Source organism: Lygodium microphyllum, chromosome 2 (genome assembly GCF_053477565.2).
Source record: "Lygodium microphyllum isolate KBCC chromosome 2, Lygodium_microphyllum_v1.1.10, whole genome shotgun sequence".
NCBI lineage: Eukaryota > Viridiplantae > Streptophyta > Polypodiopsida > Schizaeales > Lygodiaceae > Lygodium > Lygodium microphyllum.
The window spans coordinates 43,585,525-43,597,845 of NC_141136.1; the positions used below are offsets into that span (position 1 = coordinate 43,585,525).

A 12,321-nucleotide genomic window follows, 5' to 3' on the forward strand; every position below is an offset into this window, starting at 1 on the left:
AAAAGATGGGTGTCAAAGGCAAAAGTTGTAACAAGTTACACTTGTTAGATTCTAGGTGAATTTTGGTGTCAGTTTTCCCCTAGGACCATTAATTGGCCATTAACTGTCAGTGGTGACACTAGGGACTAGGCATTAATTAATGGATTAATGGTTGTCCAAGGGTCAATTAATGCATGGGACCTTGGGTTGCAAATGGCCTAGCCAATTAATGTTTGGATGGGCAAGGTCAATTTTCTAGGCATGGATTAAGGGGGGTGAATTAATTTTCAGAATTAATTAATTCTGAAAATTAATTAAATGGCTGGAAACTTTTAAAAATGGATTAAGAAAGCTACCACTTGGCAAAAATTTCCCATGCATGTGGAGGAAATGCTAAATAGGGCTAAAGGGAGAGGGAAATCTCGTTTTCTTCATTTTGGAGCTGTTGGGAAGAGGTGTTAGACTGTTGCTGCTAGCTTTTGGGGCCATTTCCTAGCCATTGGAGACCATTTTGGTGATGCAGATTGCATATTCTTGACCTTAGGAAGTTGGCAATTGTTGCTTATGCACTTTCTCTTGAAGATCACAGTCTCTGATGCTCATATTGTTGTTGGTGCATCCGTTTGGGGCTAGTACAACAAGGCAGCATAGCTAATTTTGATCAGTTCTTCGCAACAAATCTCAAAATTTTCTCTCTCTACAGCATTCTCTCATCTCCTTCAACCTATGCTCAACCATTCTAAGTCATTCTTAGCCATTCGGAGGAGATCTCAGCCATTTTTGGTGGGGAGATCTGTAATTTCTGCAGTAAACCCTAATTTATAGTAGAAATTAGGGTTTAGCAGCCACCTTGGGATCCATGCCAGAGATTGAAGGCTCAAGGGACTGAAATCAGTAGTTGATAATTGAAGATTATCAAGGGATTTGAGGAGCCAGTCCATCCCAAGTTGATTTGGGGCAGCATTTGGCCAGCCAAGGGTCAAATTGGAGACAAAGTCCTGGGTGAATCAAGGGGCAAATGACCCAAAAGGCTTGTTGGTCATTTATGACAGCAAGAGAAATTGGTTAGCAGGAGAAGATTGAAGAATATCGAGTTGTACTCCTTCCAATTGAATGAAAGCTAAAGAAATACCGCAAGGGTCGCCAATTTTGGGGCCAACAGGGTGTCAACTGTCCAAGAATGTTATGGTAAAGTGTGTATTTCATTTTATGTGCATTTATTTATTGCTGTAATTAACTCTTAAATCAAGTTATCACCACCCATTCCAAGAAGGAAGGTTGGTTTTAGACTCTCTCCATTTCCACATCCAAGATTTTAGCAATAGACTAGGACCAATCAACAACACTCTTGGGCTCAACTTCAACTAGCACTGAGAGATGCTTGTGGAAAACATTAGCATATCCTAGTCATCAATAAAGGTGCATCGATTTTTGTCCTAAATAAATGTGATAGTCTCTCTTCAGTAAAGGTGCATATTTAGTCTCTCTTGAGACTATCACATTTATTTAGGTCGAAAATAGATGCACCTTTACTGATGACTAGGATACATCACATTTATTTAGGATGAAAATAGATGCATCTTTATTGATGACCAGGATATGCTAATGTTTTCCACAAGCATCTCTCTGTGCTAGCCGGAGTTGAACCCAAGAGTGTTGTTGATTGGTCCTAGAGTGGAAATCCAAGATTTTAGCAACACACTAGGGCCAATCAAAAACACTCTTGGGCTCAACTTTCGCTAGCACTAAGAGATGCTTGTAGAAAACATTAGTATATCCTAGTCATCATTAGTAAAGGTGCATCTATTTTCATCCTAAATAAATGTGATAGTCTCTCTTTGATGGTTAGCTTTGAGAGAATTGAAGTAAAATTAATATGGAGCATCTCTTAGGAGGTCCCACCTAACTTAGCAAGAGGATCCAAATCGAATGTTCAAGCTACTAACACATAATGATAAGTAACAATGTCGATCAAGAGGTTGGGACTCTCAAGGTGGTTAGCTATGTGCAACTCCTTCTCGAGTAGGGTTTTATACAAGAGGGGGTGATGCTCTAATTCTGGGTGTAGACCAGGTTACTTGAGAGAATGATGAAGAGAAGAGAGACATTGTTGCAGTGAGTTGGATTCGATTGGATTGTTTTAGTGGTACATTGCTAATCTACATTGCTAATGATTTGACAATCCCTACAGGCACTGCCAACTGGATGCATATATGATTTCTTCTAAAATGGGCATTGAGAGTTGCATTTTATTTGATTTCGTTGACTTGGGAAAGAGAATGTTTATGTAGATTTTGACTATACAAATGGAAATGATGATAGGCAAGAGAATGTGGGTGAGTTCAAAGCTTTACAAGAGACAAAGTAAGCATTTGTGAGCTAGATTGCTATTACAAATTTTTATGCATCTCTTTTGAGATAATGAATATTGCCATGTAGTGTTGCCACCATACTTTTATCTAAGTGTGAGTTGATAAGGTTTGATGTGGATATGAGATAAGTGTGATACAAGCTAAGGTTCATAGGTTGGGGCTAATAGAAAAATGGTGATTTTGTGCTAGGCATTGCATTAGAGAGCATGTATGCCAAGTGTGCTACACTTGTAAAAGTGCAAGAAGTGTTCAAAAGAAGCTTATAGCACCACATGTAGTCTCTTGAATTGTCAGAACTACTCGATATCTGGACATGGACATTATGATAAAGCTTTTGAAATGCTTTGGGCACGTCCAAGATAAAGATCTCTCTCTAAATGCTATTGTGCAAGTTTACACACTTACACATGTCTAGGTCTATGAGTCAACGTACATAAACACACTTTGTCTAAATTAGTGCTCAAAAGTGAAAAATGCAAGGGGAGAGATATAGATAGATAGATATGAGAGATAAGTCTCCGAATCAATGAATATAAACACACGTTCTCTAAATTAATGTTCAAGTAGCATAGGAAATGTAGGGGAAGAATGAGAAAGAGAAAGATATATTGAAGAAAGTGTGTATATTAAACTTTCTCGTGTGTGCGTACACACACACACACATAGGTGTATGTGTGAGGAAAATTTTAAATCTCAACAAAGGTGGAGCAGTGAGCTACCCGTTCTTGCAAGTTTCAATGGTGGCCCTAAGGCTATTGAGCATGAAAAACCAAGATAGTGTGCAACATGAAAATTAGGTGCTCCTTTGCACTTCTCCAATCTTTGGAAGAATCTTAACAAAGATTCATCGATCAGCCATCGCCACCCAATGAAAAGCTCTAACAACACCATCCCAAGGCTGACAACATTGAGTTCAAAGATCCCTCGCAACGGTGGGACAATCGCAACAGCAAGGTTATTTTACCCCAATATATTTTATTATGAGTCATGACATATTCCACATCTACAAAACATGAAATCTTGTGAGCTCTCATAGAGACATGGCTTTTTCTTTCGCCCCACTTTAACCACGGGCTAGTGCAAGGTCTCCAGTTTTCAAGCACAAAGTGACAGTAGATGCCTTGTGGTTGGATTGTCGGTACAATCCAATCTAGGTTTTTGAAGAGGTCAAAAAATTTGAATCAATGTCCACACTTAAATTGAGCGAAGGGGAGCCTCAAGAGGAGAAGGAGCTGTCTTTACAAAGGTGACTACTCATGTTGTGGGACTAATGAAGGCTTGTGCAAATCAAAAGGATCTATTCAAGGGCACAAGGCTACATGAGGACATTTGTAAATGGGGGTTACTTGAAAGAAGCCCCTATGTTGCAAGCACTTTAATAACTATGTATGCTAAATGTGGTGCTCTTGCAAAAGCACAGCAAGTGCTTGACAAACATATTGTTCATGATGGATTCTCTTAGAGTGCACCGATTAGCAAGAAATGTGCAAAATGGTCATGGTGATGAAGCTCTAAAATGCTTTGATAAAATTGTGGGCATACCTCTGTATATCTAAAATAGTATGTGTTTTGCGATAGTTATTGTAGAGCAATGAAAATAGTTCAATATGAGTGTTGTTATGCATTATGTGTTTGAATAAATTCCTACAAAGAAAAGTGGTAAGTCATGGAGCATAATCCTAACACAGTTTATGATGGTGACTTCCATATGCTAGATTGTGTGGCAAATCCTCCTTAAATGTAAACCCCACAATTGTAGAAGAAAAGTGATTTCTCATGCTTAACTATTATGCATTTTGCTAAAAATATGTTTTAAACCAAAAAAAAAAGAAATTGAAAGGAAAACTTAATACCCATGCTTGCCATTTATAGCTTGCACTAAATGCTTGATAAGATGAAAACAATTCACCATGCTCACAATCATGTACATTCACCTTGCTTGTAGTCCATGCAACATTGATTTTTAGAAACTATAAAAAGATGAAATTGTCAGATATTGAAATTTGTTTAAGAGTTCATATTGCCAACTATTAAAATCAAAGCTATTTTTATCAAGATTACTTATCCCTATCCCTTACCAACTTATCCCTATTCATGAACTACAAAAGCATGCAACTTATCCCTATTCATGGACTATCAAAGCATGCCTACCTTTTAGATATGGAAGGGGAAGATCATAGTTAGAAACATGCAAGGGTGGGACCCACTATCTTTTTCCATAGCTAAATGAATTGATTTTAGTTACCTTTTAAATATGGAAGGGGAAGATCATAGTTAGAAACATGCAAGGGTGGGAACCACTATCTTTGTCCATAGCTAAATGAATTGATTTTAGTTAGTCACATTGTAATACCCACCAAAGAGAGGCTCCAGTTGTTTTGATCAAAATTAAAATATTCCACCAAAAAATAAAGGTGTGCAAAAGCTCATACCATGTTTACATTTTAAAGCTCATTTTGAGACTATTGGTACGCCTCCCTAGAGCTCATGTATTTAGCTTATGAAATGAGAAAATTATTCAATAGAGTTGAGTGTCATGGAGGGGTAGTGGGGGAAAAGGCCTTTAGATATGCTTCATGGTGGCAACACTATTGCCATTGTAGTTTGGTGGTTACTTCTACTCTTTGACTATGATGTTAGTAGAGGTGAAGAGTCAAATGGAACACAAAAAGTCAAATGAGTAGTACCTTGTTCACCCAATGATATCGTTTAAACTTGCAAAAATATCTAATCATACAAGCCTGATTTTTTTAGCAAGGCTAAGCCCTCAATTCCTTTTGCAAAGCTAAAGAACAAACATATTGTTGAGAGAGAGAGAGAGAGAGAGAGAGAGAGAGAGAGAGAGAGAGAGAGAGAGAGAGAGAGAGAGAGAGAGAGAGAGAGAGAGAGAGAGAGAGAGAGAGAGAGAGAGAGAGAGAGAGAGAGAGAGAGAGAGAGAGAGAGAGAGAGAGAGAGAGAGAGAGAGATTTTCCTCCTACAACAGTGCTGATGCACTAGAAATGCCATCCAAGCCTAGAGCTTGCATGCATATCTCCGCCTGGAGCATATGTAAACCTACCTTGTCCTGGGCAACTACTTGGTAGCTATGCTTGCCACCTCAAGGAATCTGCATGATGCCAGCATGTATTCCTCCACAGCTTGCCCTGCCCCACTGAGCACTCCTGGACTTGGCTCATCTCTGTCTACATCAACTGCAGCTAGACACGCCATGCCTTCCACCTCTAACATCGGATGCTCTTGCATTGTGCACAACCTAGTTGATTCATGTATGTGTTCCTGCTCAATGCTTGCTCTACTCCAGGATGTTGAGGTGGGCAAGCAAACACACACTTATATTGTCTAGGGTGGATTGGATATAGAAAGTAATGTGTATGACACCCTGGTGGACACATAGGGGAAATGCCACTCCCTCACTAAAGCACACCAGGTTTTCAAGAGCCTACTAGTTCAAAATGTGGTTTCCTGGACTGCGCTCATTGCAGGGTATGCTGAACATGGTCTCAATCAGGAAATACTGGATTCTTACAAACAGATGCAGCTCAAAGGATTGTATGCAAATGTTGTCACCCATATGTTTACTGCTTGACAGCTTGTGCAACCATAGTGATTGTGGAAACAGGTTGAGAGCTACACGTAGAAATCATTCAAAAAGGCCTGGAGCAAGAGTTCCATGTCAACACCACACTAGTGGATTTGTATGCCAAATGCAACTTGCTCAGAGAAGCATGCCATCTATTTGATAGACTGCATGTTAAAAAAGCTGTCATGTGGACAACTTTACTTGCAGGATATGTTGAACATGGCCATTTTGAAGAAGCCCTTAGCTATTTTGATCAGATGCAATTGGAAGGTGTATCTAGAGATACTATCACTTTCATTCTCCACTTGAAAGCTTGTGGGACCATTGGAGCCTTGGAAGTGGGCCGGTGATTACATGCCAAAATCCGACAGGCAGGATTGGAAAATCTCTCAATGAGCAATGCATTGATTGACATGTATGGCAGATGTAGCTCCATAACTGAAGGGCAAAAAGAATTTGATGGGATTCTAGCTCGAGATGCAGTTTCCAAGACTGTATTGATTGAAGGATATGCTAAAAATGGGCTCAATGAAGAGATGCTGAAGTGTTTCCAACAAATGAAATTAGAATGTGTCCTTGTGGATCTATTGACCATTGGTTCTTGGTATAAAATCTTGTGACACTATAGGGGCCTTGGAAGTGGGAAGAGATCTATATGATGAAGTATGCAAAAAGGGTTGGGACAAAGAAATTTATGTGGGAAACACACTTGTGGATATGTACATGCAATGTAGATTGCTTTCAAAAGCACAACATGTGTTCAATAGGATAGCAAGTCAAGGCGTAGTGTTATGGATCACTTTAATTGCTGCACATATGGAATGTGGTCATGAAACACATGCACATCCATTCATGGTGGCATGTCTTTTGAGGATTGTGGCCATCTTGAACATGACTACCATACAAAATTAGTTTGGTAGTAGACCTCACTATGTGGCTCTTACTCAAGTCTATTCTTATCATTTCTCTGTGACAAGCGAGTTGAACCAAAAGCAAAAACAGTTTCAAAGGAGTCCTTCAGACTCATGTAAGGGCTTTCATTCATTAAGTGTCAGCTTAGATGGTCATTATCTAGAAATTGGTGATCGGAATGGAAATCTTCATGTATATGATCTACAGTCCCTTCAGATTGTAAACTTCAAGGTACACAATGGTTATTCCTCTGCAGACAAGCAAGTTGAACCAAAATCAAAGACAGTTTCAAATGAGTCAAGCAATCCTTCAAACTCATGTAAAGGCTTTCATTCGTTAAGTGTTAGCTTAGATGGTCATTATCTAGCAGTTGGTAATCGGAATGGCAATCTTCCCTTATATGATCTACAATCCCTTTAGATTGTAAACTTGAAGGTGAACAATGGTTGATCAAATGTGTTTATTTTTTCAATAAGCATCATTGTTAGACTTAAAGGTGCTAGGAAGACACTACTTAACAGCATTATTTGACAGGTGGTTGGTGATACTGTACTGGAACTTGTGGTAATACTTGGCAAGAAGCGCATGATGCAAAGATTCTTACTTTGAGCTTTGGAGATGTGGCCCTCATGGGTGCTGACATTAATGCCATTCAAATTTCCCTTTTGTCATTTGGTGGTAGATATTCTTACTTTGAGCTTTGGAGATGTGGCCCTCATGGGTGTTGACATTAATGCCATTCAAATTTCCCTTTTGTCATTTGGTGGTAGAGATTCTTACTTTGAGCTTTGGAGATGTGACCCTCATGGGTGCTGACATTAATGCCATTCAAATTTCCCTTTTGTCATTTGGTGGTAGAGACCGTCTTGTACATATATATGATGTTTGCAGATATTGTGACTTGTACATTCATAGTCCTTTTTCAACCTTGAGAATTCATGTGAGTATCTTGCATTTTATGTATCACAATTGAGGTCCTACCATTTGACTATTCCCTTGTTGCCATTTTGAGGTCCTAGGTGTGGGGGGATGTCCATAGCATCAGGTTGGGGAAACATCCACACACTTTGTAAAACTATTTTGCATCTCATATGACTCTCCTTTCCAAAATTTCATTGAACCTTGGCCACAACTTATTTCCATTGGTCAATCAGCCCTTCTCATGATAAATATTGGGAGTTAGATTTTTCATTGCACCTTAAAGAATTTGCTACAATGATCAAGGAGGCTCAGATGATCAAGGGGTAGGTTTCTCTTAGTTGCCCAACAATTTGAGGTGTAGACAATAAAATAGGATAAGAGCACAATACATCAGGGATTCATCAATAGGGTGATTCTTGCATTCAATAAACATCTAAAATAAGTACTACCAACCCTAGTGGTCATTTGGTTAGTATTTATAATAGCTTTGCTTCTAAAATTGTAATGTTCTTTTTTTGACAAAGTTGGTTGATCATTAAATAGGGCGAACAAGTGCAGTGCTTCTAAATGGTTAAAGAAGACTAATGTGAAAAGTATTGTGAATATTCCAATGTGAATGTAGGTCAATTTTAAAGTCATTGTCATTGATTTTCTTAATGATTTTAGAGGGTCCATGGCATCTTAAAACAAGCTTAGCATTTGGATTTTTCTAGTTTACATTTCTAAAATCCTAACTTGGAGTAGTACAAGATCATTGGGCTTTAGCAATGATGACTTTAATTTGAGCTATAATACACGAATGATCATGCACAATGAGATAATCTAGGATGAATAATTTTGCTCATACTAGCTTGATAGGCTAAGAAAATGTATTATCATATAGTTCAAAATAAGAATATTCAAGGACTTTAGCTTACAATGATACTGAGCTAAACATTAAGGACATGAAAAAACAAAAACTATCTAATATAAACATACATATTTAATAGTCTATTGGAAGTTATAAAAAATATAAGTAAAATTTAGGTTTAAATCAATATTCTTAGGATTAAGATTGGAAGGTAAGAGTTCCAACGATGTAGATTTATTGGATTATTATTGATATAAGGTTTATTATTAAAAAAACCTATGGATTACTATGTCTGAAGTCTAAAGAAGAGGACCCAAGTACTATTATTGCACCGTTTTTGTCCTGCGTCACGCCATTTTTCCTTTGATCAGGTAGGGCAATGCCGTTGCTGCTGGAAGTTACTGCACCGTTTTTGTCCTACTGTGCATGGACTCTGAGTACTGTAACTACAATTGACGACCTCTTTCACCTACGGCGAGCACGCCTCCTCCATCTTTCCTTGCAATAATTTTTGCAACCGTGAGAAGAAAGGCTTGTTCGTTTCTTTCTTGAATTGCTATGACATAATCTCCTTTCCGGTCACAGCAGTTTCCACACAAACTCCTCATCCCACAGCATGAGACTTCTCAAGTGCAAAGCTCCCCATCCTAAATCCTTTGAAAAGGGAGCATCGATCACCATTATTGTTATTCTAATTATGCATATTTACACATTTGAAGTCATGTAGAGATAGAATCTGGACAATTAAGAAATGCTTGGCACATAAGAATGCATGTATACAGTGCCAGAAAGAAGCTAAACGAACAGGAATCACTTGAAATGCATTAGTGTGCAGATAAGCTTGCATATTTCAATGGTGATGTTATATTTATCAATGTTGACTTGCTGTATATTGAGGTTGCCAAATCAAAAACTTGTGTATTCTAATAACTCAGCTAGGAGACACAAAGAAGTGGCACAGGCTTGTGTTTTCTTTGCTAAAATGATTTTACTAAGTCTTTTATATCAATGATGCCTTCTTGATTTTTAGCTTCAAATGGAAAATTTTATTGGGCTCACAACTAGCAATGCAAATGGGTTGGCTTGCAACTTTGCAAGTTGCAACGGGTGATGTTGCATATGTGGCGGGGTGTGTTGTAGTCATTTACAATGTGAACATAAATTTTCGGACAAAGTTTTCGATGGTTGCAAGGACTCCAAAAGAATTTCCATGTGTTTCCTATTCACCTCATGGAGGCAAACTTATTGCTACTAGTCTGCAAAACGACTACAATTTCAGTCCTTCAACAATCAGTTGAAAAGTCCTTATGTAGAGAGCTATAGGGTTGGAGGTTTCCTAGCACTAAGCTAGGTGGTTTTTTGTTGTTTGAGTCAGTCGTCTCAGCATCAACCAACTGTTCTTATTTGGGATGTGACCAATGGGTCTTACCTAGCTAAGCTGAAATCACAAAAATATGAAGTTTCATGTGTGCAGTTCTCTCCTAACGGTGAGTTAGAGCTTCGGCTTGGTTGGCAAACCTCCACATCAATAGTAGTAGTAGGCATTCATTTTTTGGGAGTCTAAAGTTTGTAGTGCAACATGTTTTTGAAATACTAGCATCAGCATACACATTAACAGGAATGAATATGGAAACTCCAGCTGAATTTTTATGATGCCTTTTGTGCCTAGGAAAACATATTGTTTCAGCTGGATCTTTGCATGATGGTTTAGTTTGCCTCTGGGATTTCAACTCTACAACATTGATAGACAAAGTCAGAGCAACAACTACATTCATGCCAATAAGTGGGATTTAGATGGAAATCTTTTTGTTACAGCAGGTGCTAATCATTTGAAACATTGAACTATTGAGTCAAATGCAGGATGAAAATGATCTGGAATAGGCTCAGGTCTGATCCTCCATGGGAGAAATGTTCATCTTGATAGTCTACATGAAAATTCTCGTGGCAGTAACATCTTTAGAATATTCATAAGTTGGAGATGTCAAACCGATTTCAACCACTTGTTGTAGGTTTAACAAGGCCAGGGTTTAGCCATTTCAAGTTTGCATGTTGTTTGTGCATGCAGTGATGGTATTGTGCAGATTTTCATGCTTGAGTATCTTGCATTTTCAGCAACTTTTCCTTGACCAGCACCATTTGGATTCCATGACTTGACAGATACAAACAGATGCTCCTACCTTGCCCTAGATAATGTAAATTGGATCTCATATCCTGATGTTATTGCTTGTCAAGTTTACAGATGACATTGCTACTTGGACCCCCATGCTTAGGGAAGACTACTTTGCTCCTCATGATTGCTGGAAACCTCAACTCTGAACTCAAAGTAAGCTTAGTTTAATGACCAAACCTTTGATCATGAAAGATAGTAGAATGGAAGGGATTAGCACACAAGAGAGAGCTTATAAACTGCTTATGAATAGATATGCTGGTGGAGCTTCTCAGAAGAGAAAAAGAAGCAGGAATCAAACCAGATCCTAACCTGGATATTTTTATGAAGGTGATTATTACTTACCCAAGCTTGTTCTACTATGTTGACACATTTATGTATTGTGACGTTGGAGAGTGTGGCACGTTATAATTGTATAACATTCATAGTTTATCTGCTGACGTTTAACCAAAAATCTGCAGGCAATTGCCATGGAAGGTCAAGAAACTAGTATTGTCACAGATTATGTCTTAAAGGTATGGCATCTTTCCCTTTTCAATGCTCCTAAGGATGATAGTGTCAATGCTTATGGTTCTGACTATGAATGCATGTGTTGTGTTTGGATTCATGCCAATAGATTTTGGGACTCAATATTTGTGCTGATACCTTTGTCGGGAATGAGATATTGCGAGGAATATCTAGAGGACAGAAGCAGAGGGTAACAATTGGTATGTTACTTTGAACAGAGCTTCATTTCTTGCGTGGGGCAATGTACACACTGGCTTATAGCAAATTTTTCCAAGGACCTTGTGTGTTCAGTCCTGTGCTTGGCCATGTTGGCAGTTGAAGCCGGGAAAAATAGGTTGTGGCTCAGACTTTATGATTCTAACAGTAAGCAATTTTGCAGGTATAATGATGGTAGGACTTGCCAGAGCCTTGTTCATGGATGAAATATTTATGGGACTTGATAGCTCCACCACTTACCAAATTGTGAAATGCTTGAGCCAGTCAGTGCACTTGCTTGATGGCACAATGATGGTATCGCTTTTGTAGCCTACCCCAGATATCTATGAGCTTTTTGATGATGTGATTCTACTTTTAGAAGGTTACATTGTCTACCAAGGACCTCGAGACTCAATTTTGAACTTCTTTGAGGATATGGGTTTCAAGTGTCCTGAAAGAAAAAGCACTCCTGATTTTCTACAAGAGGTAACGTCTTTGTTACTTTCCTTCATAACTCACTTATAGATTACATTTTCTTTGTAGTTTTGCTCTTTATGTGTACTTGTTAGTGTGGGATGAAAAAACCAAAGAACTCACCATAGATTCTGCGCCTTATAGGTTACATCCATGAAGGATCATGAACAATATTGGGCTGACAAAGCTAAGCCTTATAGGTTCATCACTGTGAAAGAGCTCTTAGATGCTTTCAACTCTTATCATGTGGGTTGCCATGTTCAACAAGAGTTATCTGTGCCATTTGAAAAATTAAGAAGCCACCCTGTATCTCTTACCTCTCAGAAGTACAGACTCAATAATTGGGAGCTTCTTAAAGCTTGCC

At 38.5% G+C, this 12,321-nt stretch overlaps 1 protein-coding gene across 1 annotated transcript; it reads left to right on the forward strand.

Annotated features, from left to right (window-relative positions):
- Positions 1-11,036: 11,036 nt before the first annotated feature.
- Positions 11,037-11,813, forward strand: LOC148039678 (ABC transporter G family member 37-like). The gene is made up of 4 exons (XM_087662071.1): positions 11,037-11,111; positions 11,243-11,296; positions 11,398-11,488; positions 11,668-11,813. Exons 1-4 carry the CDS (start codon positions 11,037-11,039, stop codon positions 11,811-11,813), a joined length of 366 nt encoding a protein of 121 aa, XP_087518197.1.
- Positions 11,814-12,321: the final 508 nt, after the last annotated feature.

Bases quoted from the DNA above. Each gene is read 5' to 3' on its own strand.
- LOC148039678 (XM_087662071.1), top strand. From the start codon at position 11,037: ATGCTGGTGGAGCTTCTCAGAAGAGAAAAAGAAGCAGGAATCAAACCA. The intron at 11,112-11,242 runs GTGATTATTACT...AAAAATCTGCAG, and splicing joins ACCTGGATATTTTTATGAAG to GCAATTGCCATGGAAGGTCA. The intron at 11,297-11,397 runs GTATGGCATCTT...TCATGCCAATAG, and splicing joins TCACAGATTATGTCTTAAAG to ATTTTGGGACTCAATATTTG.